This window comes from Sorex fumeus, unplaced genomic scaffold, assembly GCF_029834395.1.
Source record: "Sorex fumeus unplaced genomic scaffold, SorFum_2.1 ptg000044l, whole genome shotgun sequence".
NCBI lineage: Eukaryota > Metazoa > Chordata > Mammalia > Eulipotyphla > Soricidae > Sorex > Sorex fumeus.
Window position 1 is genome coordinate 13,892,942 of NW_026606101.1, and position 18,260 is coordinate 13,911,201.

The 18,260-nt window shown below is 52.4% G+C and overlaps 1 protein-coding gene across 3 annotated transcripts; it reads left to right on the top strand.

Annotated features, from left to right (window-relative positions):
• Positions 1–7,497: 7,497 nt before the first annotated feature.
• Positions 7,498–16,800, top strand: LOC130030206 (dual specificity protein phosphatase 15-like). 3 transcript variants are annotated; one of them, XM_056121435.1, is made up of 7 exons: positions 7,498–7,752; positions 8,595–8,628; positions 10,262–10,344; positions 12,886–12,935; positions 13,842–13,916; positions 14,927–15,098; positions 16,294–16,800. In XM_056121435.1, the coding sequence occupies exons 1-7, from the start codon at positions 7,732–7,734 to the stop codon at positions 16,564–16,566; spliced, it is 708 nt and encodes a 235-aa protein (XP_055977410.1). In that variant the 5' UTR covers positions 7,498–7,731; the 3' UTR covers positions 16,567–16,800. The 3 variants fall into 3 exon arrangements, with proteins under 3 accessions (XP_055977410.1, XP_055977411.1, XP_055977412.1); XM_056121436.1 differs by lacking the exon at positions 12,886–12,935; XM_056121437.1 differs by lacking the exon at positions 10,262–10,344.
• The last annotated feature ends 1,460 nt before the right edge of the window (positions 16,801–18,260 follow it).

Consider the following 18,260-nt stretch of genomic DNA (forward strand, 5'->3'; position numbering starts at 1 on the left):
GAAGCCTGTCCCCGGCACCAGACGCAAACCATCGCCGCGCCCTGCACACGCCAGTGCGTCCTGTTGCCATGGTGATAGAGTAGCGGCCGCCAGCCTTTCGCCGCTCTGATTGGACAAGCCACGGGCTCGTCCCGCGCGGTAAACACGCCGCGCCCAATCCGAGCCGCTGGCTTGCGCGCTGAGACCGCCCTCTATTCCCTCCCGCCTCCGCGACCACTTCCGGCGCAGCAACACCTCCAGACTTCAGGACTCTGGCTGAAAAATTGCCAGGGTTGGGGAAATGTAATAGTACTAAGATTTCTTAGCCCCTCAATAAGTGACCAGCTCAGTTGGTCAGCTGGTGAAACAGCCAGTCACTTTTGCTCTCTCCAACTCAGTAGTTCATGGGCACTAACTCTATGCGGGTTGCCCTCAACGGTGTCCTGACAGTCTGCTAGTGCCATTTCGCCCTGTCGCGTTCAAAAACATTCTCTGTCCTGAAGCCAAGGGATCTCTATAAAAACCCTGCTTACAATCTCAGGTGGCAATTTGCTGTTGCACCTGTATTGGCTCCCTGTCCTTGTCTCACTTCTCTCCTGCCCCCTGGGTCTATATATCAATCATAGCTGATTAGAAGCTATTTTTTTTTATTGCTGTTTTACAGCAACAAAAAAAATGTATAGGGGCTGAATAGACTACAGGGAGTGGGGATTTTGTCTTGCACATAATAGACCTGGGGAGTGATCTCTGAGTGCAGAGCCAGGAGTAAGCCCTGGGCACAGCTGGGTGTAGCTCAAAACCAAAATGTAGAAATACACGTATAAAATATATGGAGACATTTCATTAAACCAAAAAGTCTTATTTAACGTATTCTCTTTGGGGAGTGTGTGGCTACTCCCAACTGTGTCAGGCATTAATCCTGGATCTAGCCGGTGGTGATGGGGCAGGGTCCCCATGCAAAGCAAGCACCTGAACTTCTGGACTTTCTCTCCAGTCTATTAACTATACTCTTATGTCAGGTCCTTTTCTTGACTCTGCATACAACAATGAACAAAATCAACAAAGTGTTTTGGGAGTTTATATTGTCAAGATTAGAAAATTACTGAAGACATTAAAGAGACATGAATAAATGAAGGAATATACTATGTATGTTTGTGGATGAGAAGACAGTATGAAAATATGTATTTTTCCAAGTTCAATCAGGATTTTTGGGAGACCTTGCCACACCAAAGGAATTAAGTGAATGTGGGGCATCAGGAAGATATTTATCTGTCATTTCATTTCCACTATGATGCAAGGAAAGGAAGCTATCAATGGAATGCAACGGAGATCTTAAAAATAGCCATGGGTGTTTTATGGGTATATGTGTAGGGGGGTGTTTTAATTTGGTATACAATAGAGAAGGCATCATAAATTAATGTGGAAAGGATGAAAAACTCTGGTCTAGAGAGAATGCAAGGGTAAAGATGCTTGTATTTCACTAGCCTGATTTAAATCTCTGACACAGGATATGGTCCCCTGAGCTCTACCTGGGATAACTCCTTTGCACAGACCCTGAGCACTGGGGGCCCAACAGCCCCCACTCAAAGTTTGAGGACTCAGTAAATGGTACAGAGAAATTGTCTTCCAGAGAGCAAAGAATATGTGTCTAATTCAAGTGAACGGAAGGGTAAATATGACAAATATTTCAAGCTATTAGAAATGTATAAGGGCTGAAGTTATAGTACAGCAGGTTGGATGCTTTTCTTCTTTTTTTTTTTTTCCTTAAATTTTTATTAGTGAAACACCATGAGGTACAGTTGTAGACTTACAAATTTTTGTGCTTGTGTTTCAGTTATACAGTGATTGAGTGCCCATCCCTCCACCAGTGCCCATTCTCCATCACCACCAGTCCCAGTATCCCTCCCACCCCCCCATACCCCCCATCCCACCCTACCTCTGTGGCAGGGCATTCCCTTTTGTTATCTCTCTCCTTTTGACTGCTGTGGTTTGCAAAAGAGACATTGAGTGGCAATCTTGTTCGGTCTATAGTCTACTCTCATCACGCATTTCCCATCCTGAGAGGAACCTCCCAATACCCTTTATTTGGTGCTCCCTTGTCTATCTGAGCTGCCTTTTCCTCTAGCGTGTGCGGCTGTCCTCAAAGCCATGGAGTAATCCTCCTGGCACTTATCTCGGCTATTCTTGGGTGTTAGTCTCCTATTTTGTTACTTTATGTTCCCCAGATGAATGCAATTGGATGCTTTTCTTGCACACAGACAACCCAGGTTCAATCTCTGGTACCCCATACGGTCCCCTGGGCCTTGCCAAGAGGAGTGATCCCTCACCGGAGAATCAGGAGTCATCCCTAATCGCCATCGAGTGCAGCCCCAAAATAAAAATAGAAACATGTATATGTGTACTTATAGTCTCAGTTGGATGAATTTATTAGAAAAACAAAAATAAAGCACAACTCACAAAAGAAAAATGAAACTTTTCTTGTGTAACATAAAATTCAAACTGCCATTTAACAAAAGATACTGTAAATTTATTATTTTTTCACTAAGACATAGTGATTTACGAAGTTATTCATAGTTTATCTTCCAGGACCCATCCCACCACCACCACCAGTACCAACTTCCCTCCATCAGTGTCCCCAGGTTCTTCCCCACCCATAGAGATACTGTAACTTTACTATAAATTTAAAGACAAGTTACAGACAAGGATCTGCATCATTTATTTAAAAAAAAAAACTATTCCTCAAAAAAAAAAATTCCTATAAACCACTGGGAAGAAAAGTCTTTTTTTTTTTTTTTGCTTTTTAGGGTCACACCCGGCGATGCACAGGGCTCACTCCTGGCTCATGCACTCAGGAATTACTCCTGGTGGTGCTCAGGGGACCATGGGAATCGAATCCGGGTCGGTCGTGTGCAAGGCAAATGCCCTACCCACTGTACTAGCACTCTAGCACCCAGGGGAGAAAAGTCTTATAAAAGAAAAAGTGGACAAAAGATGGACAAAGGAAAGGAGAAGTCCAAATAGCCAATAAGCAAGTTAAGAGATACAAATCAGGGCTGGAGAGACAGCTCAGCGGGTGAGAGCACATACTTTGCATCTAAGTAAGTCGTGTTTGATCCCTAGTATTGTCCCCTGACTACCACCAACAGTGACCCAGAGCAATGAGCAAGGAGTAGCTCCTGAACATCACCAACCTTGATCCAAAAGAGAGAGAGAAATTAAAGCAAGTACAAGATATGCTTTGAATTACACCAGTTGGACAAAAAATAGAAACTACATCAATGCCAAGTATTTGGAGGTTGGGCAATGGAAACCTTTATAGGCTCTGGAAAACTCACACTCTGGAAGGCAATTTGATAATATCCCAAAGCTGAGAATACACAGAGCACACAACCCATCAATTTCGCTATTGGACATATATTTTGCTGTAGCTCCAAATATAGCTGCACAACCAACAACTTTTTATTTTGCAGCTAGTGTGCAAAGTTACAACCTTTCCTAGGAAAGCTTTCACAAGTGTGAAATATGTATGCCATATGTATAAGGGTATTCTTTGCAACATTTTCCATTATAGAGAATATCAGAAACAATTTAAATGTAACTTATAGGAAGAGAGATGAATAAAGTGGGATAAGTGATAAGAAAATACTATACAGTGGTAAAAATAAATGCTTAAAGGCTGGGGGTGTGGCTCCACAGTAAACCATGTGTGAAGCCCTGGATTTGATCCTCGGCACTGCAAAAATATATATGCATAAACATAGCATATATACATACATATATAATAAATGAATATTCAGATTTTTATCAATATGGAAATATCCTCCAAACTTTTTAAATGCATGAAAGAAAGCTGTAAAAAGCTAAGTACTTTTTAAAGATTACAGTCTGTGTTAGGTATAAGCTGTAAAAAGCTAAGTACTTTTTAAAGATTAGATTCTGTGTTAGATATAAACACATACTCAAAAGTAATTCAATATACATATGGGTATGGCAATATTAGTATCTGTTTAAAAACACAGATAAATACCAAATTCATGCTACTGGTTGCCTCAATTACTTGGCACATCATAATAAATCACTGAAGGGTTTTAAGAAATGACAAAGTGAAACCTGACATCTCAGCCTCTTCATATAATTGGTTTTACAAAGCAGTCACTTCATGACTTATTTAAGGCAAATTGGACTTTGAGACAACTCACATTTTCAAAGACTCAATAGTATGTACATATTAAATGTGTAACTACATTTGATTTTGTTTTATTTTGGTTTGGGTGCCACACCTGGGATTGCTCAGAGACTCCTCCTGGGTCCATGCTAGCGGAATTACTGCTAGCGGGGCTCAAGAGACCATATCGGATGCCGGGGATCAAACCTGGGCTGGCTGTGTGCGAGGCAAGCACGCTCCCCACTGTCCTATCACTCTAGTCCCTTACATTTGTGTTTTTTTAAAGGATGTTTAACTAAATGGCAGTTTTTCTGTGTCTGTGAAATCATTCTCCTCCCAGCAACCAAGTATGGGTACAAAGGGCTTCGTTGATCAGGTCCCTTGTTCAGTTTTTCTTTATGCCATGGGGTGGGGCATTCTGGGAAACGAGCCAGACAGCAGCACATTCTGTGTGCAGTTTTTCGTGTAAAACTTGGTACCTGGTAAACATCAGACGAACAGATAAATAATCCCAGCTTTCCTCCTGTGCCCCGACAGTGATTTACAGGGCAGGGCATTGGAAATGGTCCCAAAACTCCTTCCTTTGCCCAACATCCACTCGATCTGCAAGTGCTGTCAGCAGCTTGCTGAAAGGTTAATATATGCTGAATCTGGCCCTTCCATTCCCGCGTCTCATTTCTTAGCTCCCACTCTGTCTCAGGGCATCATTTCGTCCTCCCCGGCTGTACAGTTACCTCCTCACTATCCCCTCATCCCGTCTCACTCCAGGCTCCAGGTAAGTCAGCCTCCCTGGTCTCCCCAGGAAATGTAATAACCCATCCCAGCCATAAATGGTCACGCATACTGGGTCCCCCACTCTCCTCTTTATTCTGGTCTCGTGCCACTTCCTTAGGTCTGCATTCCTCCAGTCCTCCTAATTCTTCACAAAGGTCAAGCTTTTCCCACCACAGGGCCTTTGCCCCTGCTGTTCCATCTGCTGGAGAATGTTCTCTGCAGTCTTTAAATAGCTCAGAGATAGGTCTCATCTCAAATGTCATCTCTTGAGAGAGATTCTTCCTGCCCTGCCTTTGTTTCCTCAGAGAACAATGTTTCCATTTGTATAGGCTTCTTCTGTTTGCCTCACTTGTTCCTTCACCTTCCCTCTTTAAGCTGGGATATCCACCGCGCGGCTACTGGCCAAACAGGGTTTTATGAAGCATCTGACTTGCAGCTAGCTTGAACCGAGATGTGTGCTCCATTTGAAAGACACGCTGAAACGCTAAGGTTTAATATAATCAAAGACTGTGAAAGTTGTCATCAGTCATTTATGAGTACTGATAAACGTGTTGATGTGTTATTTTGGATCTGTTGTGTTAAATGCAAATATTAACAATTTGTTTCTACTTCTATAATGTGTCTCCTAGAACATGTGAAATTGCATAAGTGCCTCCTATATTCCTATTGGGTAACGTTGGCTAGAGTATTACCAATGATGGTAAGAGCTGTCTCTGCCTACCTCTGTGTCCCTAGTACCTACAATACGGTAGATGTTCCCTAAATATAGAGTAATTGCTATTTGGGGGATGGAGAGGGGAATGGAGCTACATCTGGTGCTACTCAGGGCCCATTCCTGGCTCTGTGCTCAGGGGGTCACTCCTAAGGTTCTTGGGGAACCGTGCAGTGCTGGAGATCAAACTGGTTCAGCCACATGCAAGGCAAGTTCCTTAGCCCCTATACTCGCTCTCTCTGGCCAAGTAACTTGGTCTTTATGAGAACACGAGGCACAGAGAAATTGCATAATTTGAGTAAGGCCTCTGTACACTGTGAATCTGCTGATGGGTTTTATTTTTCTCCACTCTGCATCCTGCTATGTGTCATCAGGCTGCCCACGAAGATCACTAGTATAGTCGAAGGAGTAGGGACAGGGGATCACTGGAGAAACAAAGCTGGTTCCACTCTTTTTATTTCAGTCCCTCTGATCTCATTTACTTGATACTCTTAAGCTGGTCCTAGAAGCCAGGAAGGGCAACTTCAACACACTGAGACATACAGGGTAGCTGGGACCCCAAGTTGACCTGTCTGCATGTATATGGTGCTGGGGATAGAACACAAGGCATGAACTCTAGCACTGAGCCCATTCCTGACACCACCCTGGGAATTTGTCCACAGTTGCCCAGAAGGTAAGCGGTGAACAGATTCTTGAACTGTGGTCTCCAGACTCATCGTCCAGGACTCTTGCTTTTCACTCCATCCCTTGAAGTCTCCTCTCCTCCAAGGGACTAAAGTGACTGTAACTCTGCCTCCCTCCTCCTCCTCCTATTTATCTCTGATTTTAGGGGACCCATTAGGGAAGTTATGCTTGGTTCCAGCAGAGCTGACCCAAATGGGACCATCCTCATAGGGGCCAAAGGATAGAAGAAAGGTATGAGAAGATGGATAGATGGGTGAGTGGATAGATAGATGGATGGGTGGATGGATGGATGGATGGATGGATGGATGGATGGATGGATGGATGGGTGTTTACATGAGTGGGTGGATGGTTGGGTGTATAAAGACTAGATGAGGAGGATGGATGGAGAAATACATGGATGGATGGATGGATGGATGGATGGATGGATGGATGGACAGACTGACGGTTGAATGTATAGAAGGATAGATAGATGGAGAGGATGGATAGATAGTTGAGTGGGTGGATGGTTCAGTATATAGAGGATAGATAGATGAGGAGGGTGGATGGAGGAATAGATGGATGGGTGGATGAATGGATGGTTAGTTGAACTGGATGAATGGTTAATTGAGTGGAAAGGAGGACGGGAGGAAAGAAGGAGGAAGGAAGGAAGCGATGACTGAGTCTGGGAGGTTGATGGCTGGCAGGTAGAAAGTCGGAGGGCCTGGCGGGGGCAGGAGAGGGGATGTACAGAAGACAGGTGTACCCGCTTTCCCTCATCTCCAACAGAATCTCAAGAGCACCGTTACTCAAGCATTCCAAGCCCAGCCCCCTTGCCGTTTCTGCTGGAAAGCAGAGGCCTGAGGACTGAGGAGCTGGCCGGGTCGTCCCGGGGGGGCCCCCCGCAGGGAGGCAGCAGGCAGAGCCCGCACTCAGCCCCGGGCCCCCGCGTCCTCGGCGGCGAGGGGCTCTGTCCAGGGGTGCGCCGGCCGGCCCGCGCCTGACAGTGCCAGGGCTGGTGGGGGGGGAGGGGAGGAGGGTGGGCTCCCCGCCCCCACCCGGGAGGGGGCGGCCCCGCGCGGCCCCAACAAGCTGCCGTTGTCCCGCGGGCCTGGGGCCCGGCACACTGAGGCTTTGTCCAGCCCCCCGCCGCGACCCGAGGGGAGGGGGGCCCACATGACCGAGGGGGTAGGAGGAGCTTGCGGCGGTGGCGGCGGCGGCGGCGGCGGTGGCGGCGGCGGCGGCTTCACCATCATCTCCCAGCCCGGCACCGGCTCTGCTGGCGGCGGCGGCGGGGCAGGACGGGGCGGGCCAGGGCGCGCCAGGCCCGCGGGTCCCCGGCAGGCTGCAGGCGCCGAGCCTGGGCCGCTCGTGCAGCTGTGAGCCCAGAGCCGTCCCAGCGACGATCTGGGGGTGCGCCGGGCCCCCGGTCCTCAGGACCATGGGGAATGGCATGACCAAGGTAAGACGGCGGGAGGTGGGGGGGGGGTGCGCGCAGCCCGCCCGGGGTCTGCCCCGGACGGCCGCGCTGCCCCCCAACTCTGACCTTCGGGGCTCGGAGTCTCGCCGGGTCCGTTGCTCGGGTCTCCCCGGGTGTCAGGCCGGGTCGCCCGGGCTCACTGGCTTGCCCTGCCTGGGGACCTGTGCCTGCCTGTCCCTGTCCTCCTCCCCCACCCCCACCCCACCACCCCCGGTCTCTCTCTGGCTGCCCCTCCCAGACTCAGTCCCCCTCGTTTCCGACCGCTGGGATCGGCTCTGTGGAACTGGCGCTTCATCCTCCCCCTGCCCCCATCTGCAGGACCCTCCACTTGTCCTTGCCTTCCCGTTCCCCGTCTCGGCTTCCCCCACCCACCCGCAAGTCCACCTCCCCCCCCCCACCACCCCATTTGCTTTTATTTATTTATTTATATTTGGCCACACCCCGTGCTGCTCAGCGCTTACTCCTGGCTCTGTGCTCAGGAATCACTCCTGGAGATGCATGGGCCATCCTGCGGGGTGCTGGGACCTGAACCTGGGGTCAGCAGGGAGCTGGCAAAGGCCTTCCCCTTTGCTCTGTGGTCCGGCCCAGCCCCTCCCCGCTTGCTCCTCCCATCCCTCGAGATCTTTCTGCCCCCTCCCCTTTCATTTCTACCCACTTAGCCTCCCTCCAGGCCCCCTCCCCTGCCCCTCTCACCCTGCGGAGGCCCGGAGAGGAGGATTTACTCTCCCAGTCCTGCGATCCAGCCAGCTGGCCTTCCTGGGACCAAGGGGGGGCTGTGAGCCTGGGGTGCAGCCCCTAAGCGAGGCCTGCCTGTCTTTCCTTAGGTACTTCCTGGACTCTACCTCGGAAACTTCATTGGTGAGAACTCCCTCCCTTGGCCGCAGGCCCACAACCTGCCTTCATGCTCTGCTCCAAGGAGGGCTGGGGGGCTGGGAGGGGGGGGGGGCAGGGCAGAGATGCCAGGTTGGGAGGTATCCAGAGCGCCTGAGGACCAGGGGAGTGGAGTCCACGAGGCTCCCTCATGTGCTGACTCTGGGCCAGTCTGCTCCAAGCTTCAGCCCCCCTCAGCGCAAGGCCCACCTGCCTCTAAGAGCTCTTGCTGCCTGAGCATCTGAACTTGAGGGAAGGGGGGTGCTGCTTCTAGCTGAAAAGCTGGAATCTCTCCTCCTTCCCCTCCCCGCACCAGCTCTTAAGCGAAGAAGACATCTCTGGAGTCTGGCTGGACCTCAGTGGCCTGTTCTGTCCTGAGGCCTTGTCCTTGGCCATGCCAGGCCTATTCTGTCCTGGGGCCTTGTCCTAGGCCAGAAGACAGGCTGGTTTGGGACTTGGGAGATCCCAAGTTGGGAAAAGTCATTTGCCTTTGTGAAACTAGAGAAAGCTGCAGAAAGGGCAGGAGATGGAACCGGGGACAGTTTTAGGGTCCCCATCTTTCTTGAGAGTGGCTTGAGAACTTCACGCCATTTGGTCTTGGAGAATTTGGCTCAGTGAGACCTGAACCTTCTGTCCAGGTAGCCAGTGAGAGAGCAGGAACCAAGTAGTTGACCCCAAGCCCCCTGGTCAGGCTGTACACAGCAAGTGCTTGGGAAGCATGTGTTCAAGGAGAAAGCGGATATTTCCAGTGAGAGGGGGAGAAGTCACTTAGTCACGTAGCTGGTTATAAGTCACTGATTATACGAGGTTTGCATGTGCTGAAAAGCTCGCCCTTGGAGACAGCCACGATGGAATATTTAAAGGCAGAAACTGATGCTGCATGATGTTGTGTAAGCTGTGTTTCCCGTTCACTAAAATATTGGACATCCTGGCATCAGCTCATGGGACCTTTTCAATGGTTTTCACTCCATGAGTGGGTTGTTGTTTATCCCATTCCCTTTGGGTGGACACTTAAGTTGTTCCCATTTTTTGTTTGTTTGCTTGCTTGTTTGGAGGCCGTGCCTGGTGGTGCTCAGGACTTACTCCTTATTCAACTCAGGGGACCAAATGGGGTGTCAGGAATTGAACTTGGGTTAGCCGCATGCAAGGCATGTGCCCTACCCGCTGTACTATGGCCCTGGCGTTCTCTCTTTTTTTTTTTTTTTAACAATTCCAGCGGGTTTGTTGTTCCAGGCAGCACTGCATCCAACAGCATGTTCTCCTCTCAACTTTCTGCGTCAGCAAAGCGTTCTGCAGACAAGTTTCCTAGAAGTAGAATTACAGGGTCAAGAAGATGCCAGGGAAACATGTTGGCAATGAAAAAAAAAAACACAATAAACAGTACAGGCAAAACCAGGGAGAGGCTGGGCAGTTGCTGTGGGTTTCCCAGTCACAAGACTGAAGCCTCGGGGTTTGGTAGCACCAAGGAGGAGGTGGGGAAGGCCTGAGGAGTGACAGCCCGCAGAGAGATAGCCCGCTGAGAGTGAGGCTCTGGGAGCAGGAGGAGCCAGCGGAGAGCTTGGGCTTTGGAAGGGAACAAGTCACACCTGTCAGACTGGCTTGAGCTTCCTGTTTCTTTCAGATGCCAAAGACCTGGATCAGCTGAGCCGGAATAAGATCACACACATCATTTCCATCCATGAGTCCCCCCAGCCTCTACTCCAGGTATTCCTGTCCCCTCCCCCAAGCTTCTGCCTAGGTCAGAAGAAGTACTCCGACTTAACCTGCAACACCAGATTATCAGATATCTGAAACTATGACCTTCCTGATGCAGGCGGGTACCTCTGGTTAAACACGGGCCTGGTTTACACTAGCATCCTTCTTTGACATCTGAAGCCAGAGTGGTAGGTTACCTCGCCTAGGGCCACAAATCCAAGAAGCTAAAGAGTGGGATTTGGACACAGTCCGTCGTCCACAGGCCTGAGCCTTTCAAAGGCCCCACGTGGCATTCCCATTGCCTTGGCTGAACACGCCATTCCAAGTAGATGATTCTGGGTCTTGGTTGTGTGACCTCGACTCCAGGACTCTGGGCCTTAGCTCTTTCTGCCACTCAGGGCTGTCACAAGGCTGCAAAAGGGCTGTGGAAGAGTGAAGATGCTTTATCTGCTGCCAGGCACAGTCCCCATCAGCAGATTAGAACTGGTAGTCTCAGGTCCTGGAAAAAAAAGGAGGGTAAGGGTGCTGTGAGTCTCAAGAGGCAAGGAGCCCGTTAAGACCACACGCATACTAGAGAAAGTCCATCTCCTCCCACTGTGCTCAGTGACCTTGATCACGCTGAGCTGCAGTTGCCTAATCTGTAAAAAGGGAATTTGATACCAGCATCTGAGTTATTGCGAGCCACACAATAGATTCTTGACAAATGACAGCTGCTAAAATAGCCAAGTTAATCATCTTCGTAGCCCATGAATAGAGTCCCCTCCTTGGCTCTTCAGAGCCTGTGTCACCAGCTAAAGGAAAAGAATTGTGAGCAGGAAAGGGCACTGGCCAGCTGAGATCCAGACCAGGCTTTGTCACCAGCTTGAGGTGTGACCTTGAGCAGGATGGGTCCTCTCTCCAGGCCTTACTTTCCCCACGTGTAAGGTGGGATAGTAGCTAAGAGCAGTCGCCCCTAATCTGTGATTCCCGGTGTCATTCCAATAAGAGCTTTCCAGGTCACTGGAGTCCAATTTCACTTTATAGGGCAGGCTTATTTTTGAGTGTTTGGGGTAGAAAGTCATTAGATTGTACGAGAAGGTTGTCAAGTCATGAATATATTTACTAATGGAATGCCTGCTTACAAAATGAGTCTCTGCTCTAACAGCCCTTGGCTCTGCTCACAAGCTTCTCTCCTCCCCTCTCTGCAGTGAGATTACTAGTCAGGGTCTGATAATGTCCAGCCAACCCAAGGCCAAATGCATTGCAAAGTGAAATCGCAAACCTTGCAAAAGATGCTGGAATTTGCGACCTTGGAGAAAGTGAGTTAGGGAAGGACAGGAGATTTACACACAGCCATAAGCAATGAGGACCTACCCAGGCTTTCTAAGCCAGCAAAGGAAAAGGCATCTGAAAAGGGCCATTTGACAATCACAGGATTAAGAGAGATTCTTGGATCCGAGAGATCTCTCAGAGGGCCGCAGCACATGCATTGTATGTGGAAACCCTGAGTTTCATCCTGGGCATCACCTGGTTCCCCCATCACTATGTTGGAAGTAGCCCCTAAGCACGGTCGGAGATGGCAGCCCCCCCCAAAAAAAATGGGAGAGGTCCTTGTTAAGATGATGAGATCCTTGGAACATGGCAAAATCGACTTTTATAATCTTGTCTGAGGGTCAAGCATAAAGTAAAGGCTATTACTGCAAGTTTATTAGAGAAATTACAGACAGTGATTATTTTAATATTTAAAATGATTGATTTTAGGGGCCAGAGAGAAATTATAGTGGGTAAGGCCTTGCATGTAATTGATTTGGGTTGGATCCCCGGCAGTCCATAGGGACCCCTGAGCCCTGCCCAGAGCGATCTCTGAGCGCAGAGCTACAAGTAAGCCCTGAGCACTGCTGGGTGTGACCCTCCCAACAAATATTTAATTTTCAGGTGGAGCATTTTGATATGTAGGACATAGTTTTAAAATCCCATTTGTGGACTTTTTAAATTTTTTTTGCTACACCGGGCAATGCTTAGGGGATACTCTTGGCCCTGAATTCAGGAATCACTCTGGGCAGGACTTGGGAGACCATATGGGGTACTGGGGATCAAACCCAGGTCAGCTGCGTGTACTGACCACAGTGCCCTACCCGCTCTACTAACACTCCAGCCCTTATGGGTTATTTTATTTGTTAGTTTCAAGATAAAAACACCTGTTTTTGGAAAAAAAAAAAAAAAACCTGCTCTGCCCTTCTTCCTGTGTAACTCTAAGCCTCATCTGGAGAAGAGTCACTTTCAGCTGTTCATTCTGGGCTGTCCAATAAAAGGGCCTCTGGGTCCTTTCAAGTAAGACCTCTTGCCCAAGTCACCTATGTAGTAAAACCTGCTCAGAAGGCTCTGAAATTGCCATCAGAGCGAGAAGGCCCTGATAGGTGGCATCCACCCTCTTTGGCCAGAGAGGGCAATGGTGGCCCGCCAGGAGCTGGCCAGGAGCTGGCCTGGGGTTTCAAGGTGCTTGGGTGGCCCTGCTGGGGAAGGGGGCACAGGTAAGGACCACCCACTGCCCAAGCTGTTTTGTACTTGCAGGACATAACCTACCTTCGCATCCCAGTGGGTGACACCCCTGAGGTACACATGTAAGTTCTGAATGGACCCACACATGGACAAGGCAGCCACCGCTGTGGGGGTGGCAAGGGGCGGGGTGGGGCCGGCCGGAGGTGTCCTGGGGAGGACAGAGGACACAGGCCAGAGAGCTGTCCTGGGGACCCAGATCCGGGTTTTGCCCCCTCAGCTACCCCCTTACTCACACCCCTTGACTGGCTCTTAACCTGCCCTCCTTCAGCTGCCTCTGCAGTGGCGCAGTGGAGAAAGTGCCCCCCATGCCCACACCCCCATCAGATACACCTCCACGATTCCCAAGGGTCCGGCTGAGCCATGCAGAGGATATCTAGGTTCTGGCCAGCCTTTGCCATTTGAGTCCTGTGTGACCTTAGGCATACCACCTCTCTCTGAGAGGAAAAAGTGGGGGGTGCGGCCACCATTACGGAGTACAGCAGGTAGAAAGCTCTTGCTTGCATGTGCTAACCTGCGTTTGATCCCGGGCATCATGTATGGTTCCCTGAGAACCGTCAGGGTGGCTCATAAAGAAAAAATAAAATAAGAGATTTTCCAAGCTCAAATGGCTTGAGCTGAGGTTCCCAGTCAGGTCCTACAGGGTAAAGGTCCCCAGAGTTTGCAAAACGGCTTACGTCTGTGCTGCTGGAAGAGACAATCCTGCCCCCTGGACCCCCGGCTCCCTATAAAGGTGGAAACAGAATCCACAGGCCCCAAGCAGCTGTTCTTGCCTGGACCGCAGGGTTTGCCCTTGCTAAACCGGACTTAGCCCCCATCACTACCCACACCCCCCTCAACGGTACTGGCACCCGCTCCCTGCCTGACCAGAGCTCCCCAGAACTGGGACTCTCATCAATTCATCAATGGGAAGTCCCACCTCCAGGAATTCCTGCCTGCCAGTGCGGGGACACTATCTTTTTCCTCTCCAGCAAAAAACACTTCAAAGAATGTATCAACTTTATCCACTGTTGCCGCCTCAATGGGGGGAACTGCCTGGTGCACTGGTGAGTTGGTGAGGGGGGGGTGGAGAGTGCAGGGGCGGTGTGTGTGGGGGGGGTATCCTCCAGACATAGGAGCACAGTGCCTGCTGAGAGACTAAGTGTGGAGGGGGGGCTCCAATTTGGGCTCTGTCCCTTAACAGCTGGGGGACTCTGGCCCAAAGAGCTGTTTCTCCCCCAAACTCAACTTCTGCCTCTGTAAAGGAGGGCAGGGTGGGGGAGGGGAGGAAGATCTGGCAAGCTATGGTCAGAGAGAGGTAAGGTCGTTCTGAAAGGCCAGCACCACCGTCCACCCCCATACTCCTGGCTTTTGTCTGGCCTGTGAGGTGATGGTGCACACACACTGGTACCCAGGCTAGGAGGAAGAACCCAGGAACCTTCCCCCGGGTGTCTGGCTCCATGGATGTCAGCCAGCCCCTGCCTTCTCCACTGCTGGGTGGTTCTCCTGAGTTCCAGACAGAGCGAGAGCTCCGCTCCATCTTGCATCCCGCACTCACTTCCCCGGCCTCTCCCTCTGCTCTTCAATCCACCCGGGCTCCTCTCTCATCATCTTCACAGTGCCCAGAACATTTTTCGCCACCCATCTTCAGGGCTGTTTGATGTCCCTTCCCTAACAGTCCCTGACCCCCACTAGATTAAAATCTCTTCCTATACAAACTCCTGGCCCTAGACTCATCTTCAAAGCCATGGCCACTGGCCTGGAATTATCTCCTGGGTCAGTGTCTGCTCCCCGCAGCCGTAAGGTAAGGCCCGAGCTGCAGAGTCCAGGTCCATTTCGTTCCCCACCGTCTCTCCAGTACCTGAGAAAGAGCTAGATGCCTGAGTGAGCTGAAGCCGAGAACACCTGGGGTGCTCTGGGGAGAGGGCACAGAGGGGCACGTGTGGAGGTGGCTGCCAGGAGCTGCCCGCGGTGGCTAGAGCTCAGGGAGGCCCACTTGGGTGTGGGAGGGTGGAGGCTGGGGTGTCTGGTGGAGGGGAGTGGGCCTTACCTGAAGCCCGGGGTGGGGGCGTCCCAGCTTTGCAGGCATCTCCCGCAGCACCACCATCGTGACGGCCTATGTGATGACAGTCACAGGACTGGGCTGGAGGGACGTGCTGGACGCTATCAAGGCCACGCGGCCCATCGCCAACCCCAACCCTGGCTTTCGGCAGCAGCTTGAAGAGTTTGGCTGGGGCAATTCCCGGAAGGTAGGGGCTGGCAGGGGCTGGCGGGGGGCTGGCAGCCTTCTCCTGCCCTCTGAGCATGGGCGGAAAAGAGATTATCTTCCATCCAAAGATTTTTTTTTCTGGGCTCTTGACCTCATGACTCTTGTGCTAGCCTAAACCCCCACAGGTATGATTTCTTTGGCCAGGACGGTCTCTTTGCCCTTCCTAATTCAGAGCTTGGCCATGGAGCCTACCTTTCACCCTTCCCTTTGACCAGATTCCAATGCCGCCTGAGCCACCTACCTGGACCCTGAAAGCATCTGAGTGTTTGACCCCTTGGGGAGAAATATCTGTCTGTCCCTTTCCTGTCCCATCTCTGGGTCCTTGAGGAAGCCCAAGTAGTTTCTTCTCTAATACCTGTGGGGCAGAAAGCACATACAGAGTCTGAAACTGAGCTGCTCTGGGAAGGGAAGAGGAGGGAGAAGTGGGGAGGGGATGGGAAAGGAGGGGAGGGAGGGAAGAAGGGGAAGGGAGGGGACAGAAACAGAAGGAGAGAAATGGAAGAAGGAAAACAAGCAAGTAAGGGCAAGCGAATGAGAGTGAGGGAGGAAGGGAGGGAAAGAGAAAGAGAGAGAGAGAGAGAGAGAGAGAGAGAGAGAGAGAGAGAGAGAGAGAGGGAGAGAGAGAAGCAAGAGAGAAGGAAACCTGAAGGCCCTCAACAGGTGTCCTGCCGCACCCTTGGAGGGGAAAGAAGCAAAGGAGGAGGCAGGTGTGTGTGTGTGTGTGTGTGTGTGTGTGTGTGTGTGTGTGTGTGCGCGCGCACGCGCGCACACACTCATGTGCGCGGGTTGCAGCAGGAAGGATTCATGTGTGTGCACCCGTGTGCATGGGGCGCAGCGGCAGGGATTTGTGTGTGTGCGCGCGCGCTCGTGTGTGTGTGGGGGTTGCAGCGGGAAGCATTCACGTGTGTGCACGCGTGTGCGTGGGGCGCAGCGGGAGGGATTCGTGTGTGTGTGTGTGTGTGTGTGTGTGTGTGTGTGTGTGTGTGTGTGCGCCGTGGCGGAGGGATTCAGTGGTCCCCGCTGTGTTCTCTGGAGCTGGGTGGTTCAGGGCCAGGGCAGGGACTCCTGGAGGGGCTGGAGACCCCCGGCGGGGAGGAGCGGGGCGGGGAGGAGCGGGGCCCCGGGGTGCGGCCACCCACCGAGGCGGCGCGCGCCCCCCCCCCCGCCCCCCGCAGCTTCGCCGGCAGCTGGAGGAGCGCTTCGGCGAGAGCCCGTTCCGCGACGAGGAGGACGTGCGCACGCTGCTGCCGCTGTGCAAGCGCTGCCGCCAGGGCTCGGCGTCGTCGGGCGCGTCGGGGGCACAGCAGCCCCGCGGCTCGGACGCCGCCCTGCAGCGCCTGGTGCCGCGAGCCGCCCGCGACGCCCACCGGCCGCTGCCGCTGCTGGCGCGCGTCAAGCAGACTTTCTCGTGCCTCCCGCGCTGTCTGTCCCGCAAAGGCAGCAAGTGAGGCGCCCGCCCGCCGCGGCTCCCCTCTCGCTCCCGACCGCGGCTCCCTGCCTCCGGGGGCTGCCGGGGCCTCCCACGGCTCCCGGGACGGACCCAGAGCCCGAGGCCCCCCCGCCCCCCCCTCGCTTGTCCGCGTCTGTGTCCTCGGTCTCTGTGTCTGGGCGGCCTGCTGCAGCCACCTGGTGCCTTATCCTGGGGCTGGTGAAGGGGGCACCCGGGGCCTCCCCTTAAAGGCGGCGGGAGGGGCGGGTGGGCGGTGGGTTGGACGCGGCCTGGTGGATATTAAAGAGACACAGTAGTTGCCTGTGTGAGCGTCTCTCGATCATTCAGCGAAGGCAGGAGAAGGGTCTGAGACCCACAGAAAGCAGGGCTGAGAGGGGTAGGTCTGCAGCCCCGAAGGCCCGGGAATCCGCCCTTCTCCATAAGGAACTCGGAGAGGGTACCGGTTCCCCGACCGCGCGCGTTCCACCTCTCCCCCAGCGCCGCCGCCGGCGTCTTAGCAAGGCTTTGGGGCCCTGCTCTTCTCCAACCCCGGTCTCTCTCATTCTGCAGCCCCTCTCCACCTCCTCAACCCCCGCCCATTCTTGATTTTTTTTTTTTTTTTTTGGAGCCACACCTGGCATTGCTCAGGGCTTCTGGCTCTGCATTCAGGGATCGCGCCTGGCCTGACCGGGCTGAGGGTAAGGGCAACACCTTACCTGGCTACCGCCCCTGCACTCCCCGCCCCCAGCCTTATATTCCCTAGATGTAGTTGGAGAAGCCCCTACACCGACTTCTCCCTGCAGTTGGTCCCTTCACCACCACCACCACCACCACCACCACCCCACCTGGGAAAGAGCTCAGAGAAAAACCCCAAGAGCTACACCGCAACAGAGAAGAAGCAGCCTGGTACTGGATTTGAACTTCAGCAGCACTAATCCTAGGGCGATTGTTTGGATCCTTCTAGATCTTTCTAGACTTGGAGGTCACAGGAAGGAGCCTCTGCCCTCCAGTTTGTTCTGCACATACTCAGCAAGGAGGTTCCTTCGGAACTCCTGACCCTCTTCCCACCCACCTACCCCATTCGGCAAGGAGTGATGCAAACGCTAACAGAACCCTTGCCAGGAGAAGATCACAGACCACCAGGAATTCATTCGCTGTATTGCCGGGTACACGGAGAGGCGGTGGTGCCAAGGGACACAGGTTCGAATCCCACGAAGAGATTTTCGCCTCTTGGGAGCTTGGCACCTCTTTAGAACCTTGTTACAGAACTTGGTGCTCTCAGAACCTCCTCTCAGAAGCAGTAAATGCAGGAAAGGCTCTAGCAAAGCCCGGCACTGTGGGGGTCAGCCAGTACATGGGTGTGTCAGGGCTTTATGGAAGGAAATCATACTCGAGTGTGGCTGTGCACAGAGCTGGGAGCGTCCCCTGGGACTGGGGTTCCTTAGAATGGGTTGCTGGGCTTCCTGGCCAGAAAATCTGGTTCTGCAGATCTGCAGGCAGAGGCTAAGAATATGCAAGATGGGGGTGGGGGAAAGGAGGGGGGCAACGGTGGGGGTCACCCAAAGGTGCTTGCAGCATGTGAAGCACGTGCTCAGCCAGGGAACTATATGTCTGACCCAAGAGCCTGTGTGTGGGGGGAGGGGGGCTGGAGGGCACACCTGGTGGTGCTCAGAGCTTGCTTGCTCCCTGCGTGCTGCTCTGGAAGAGGTGGGC

Excerpts from the sequence above, each read along its gene's own strand:
- LOC130030206 (XM_056121435.1), top strand. The coding sequence starts at position 7,732 with ATGGGGAATGGCATGACCAAG. Across the intron at positions 7,753-8,594 it reads TGGGGAATGGCATGACCAAG|GTACTTCCTGGACTCTACCT; the intron begins GTAAGACGGCGG and ends GTCTTTCCTTAG. Across the intron at positions 8,629-10,261 it reads CTACCTCGGAAACTTCATTG|ATGCCAAAGACCTGGATCAG; the intron begins GTGAGAACTCCC and ends TGTTTCTTTCAG.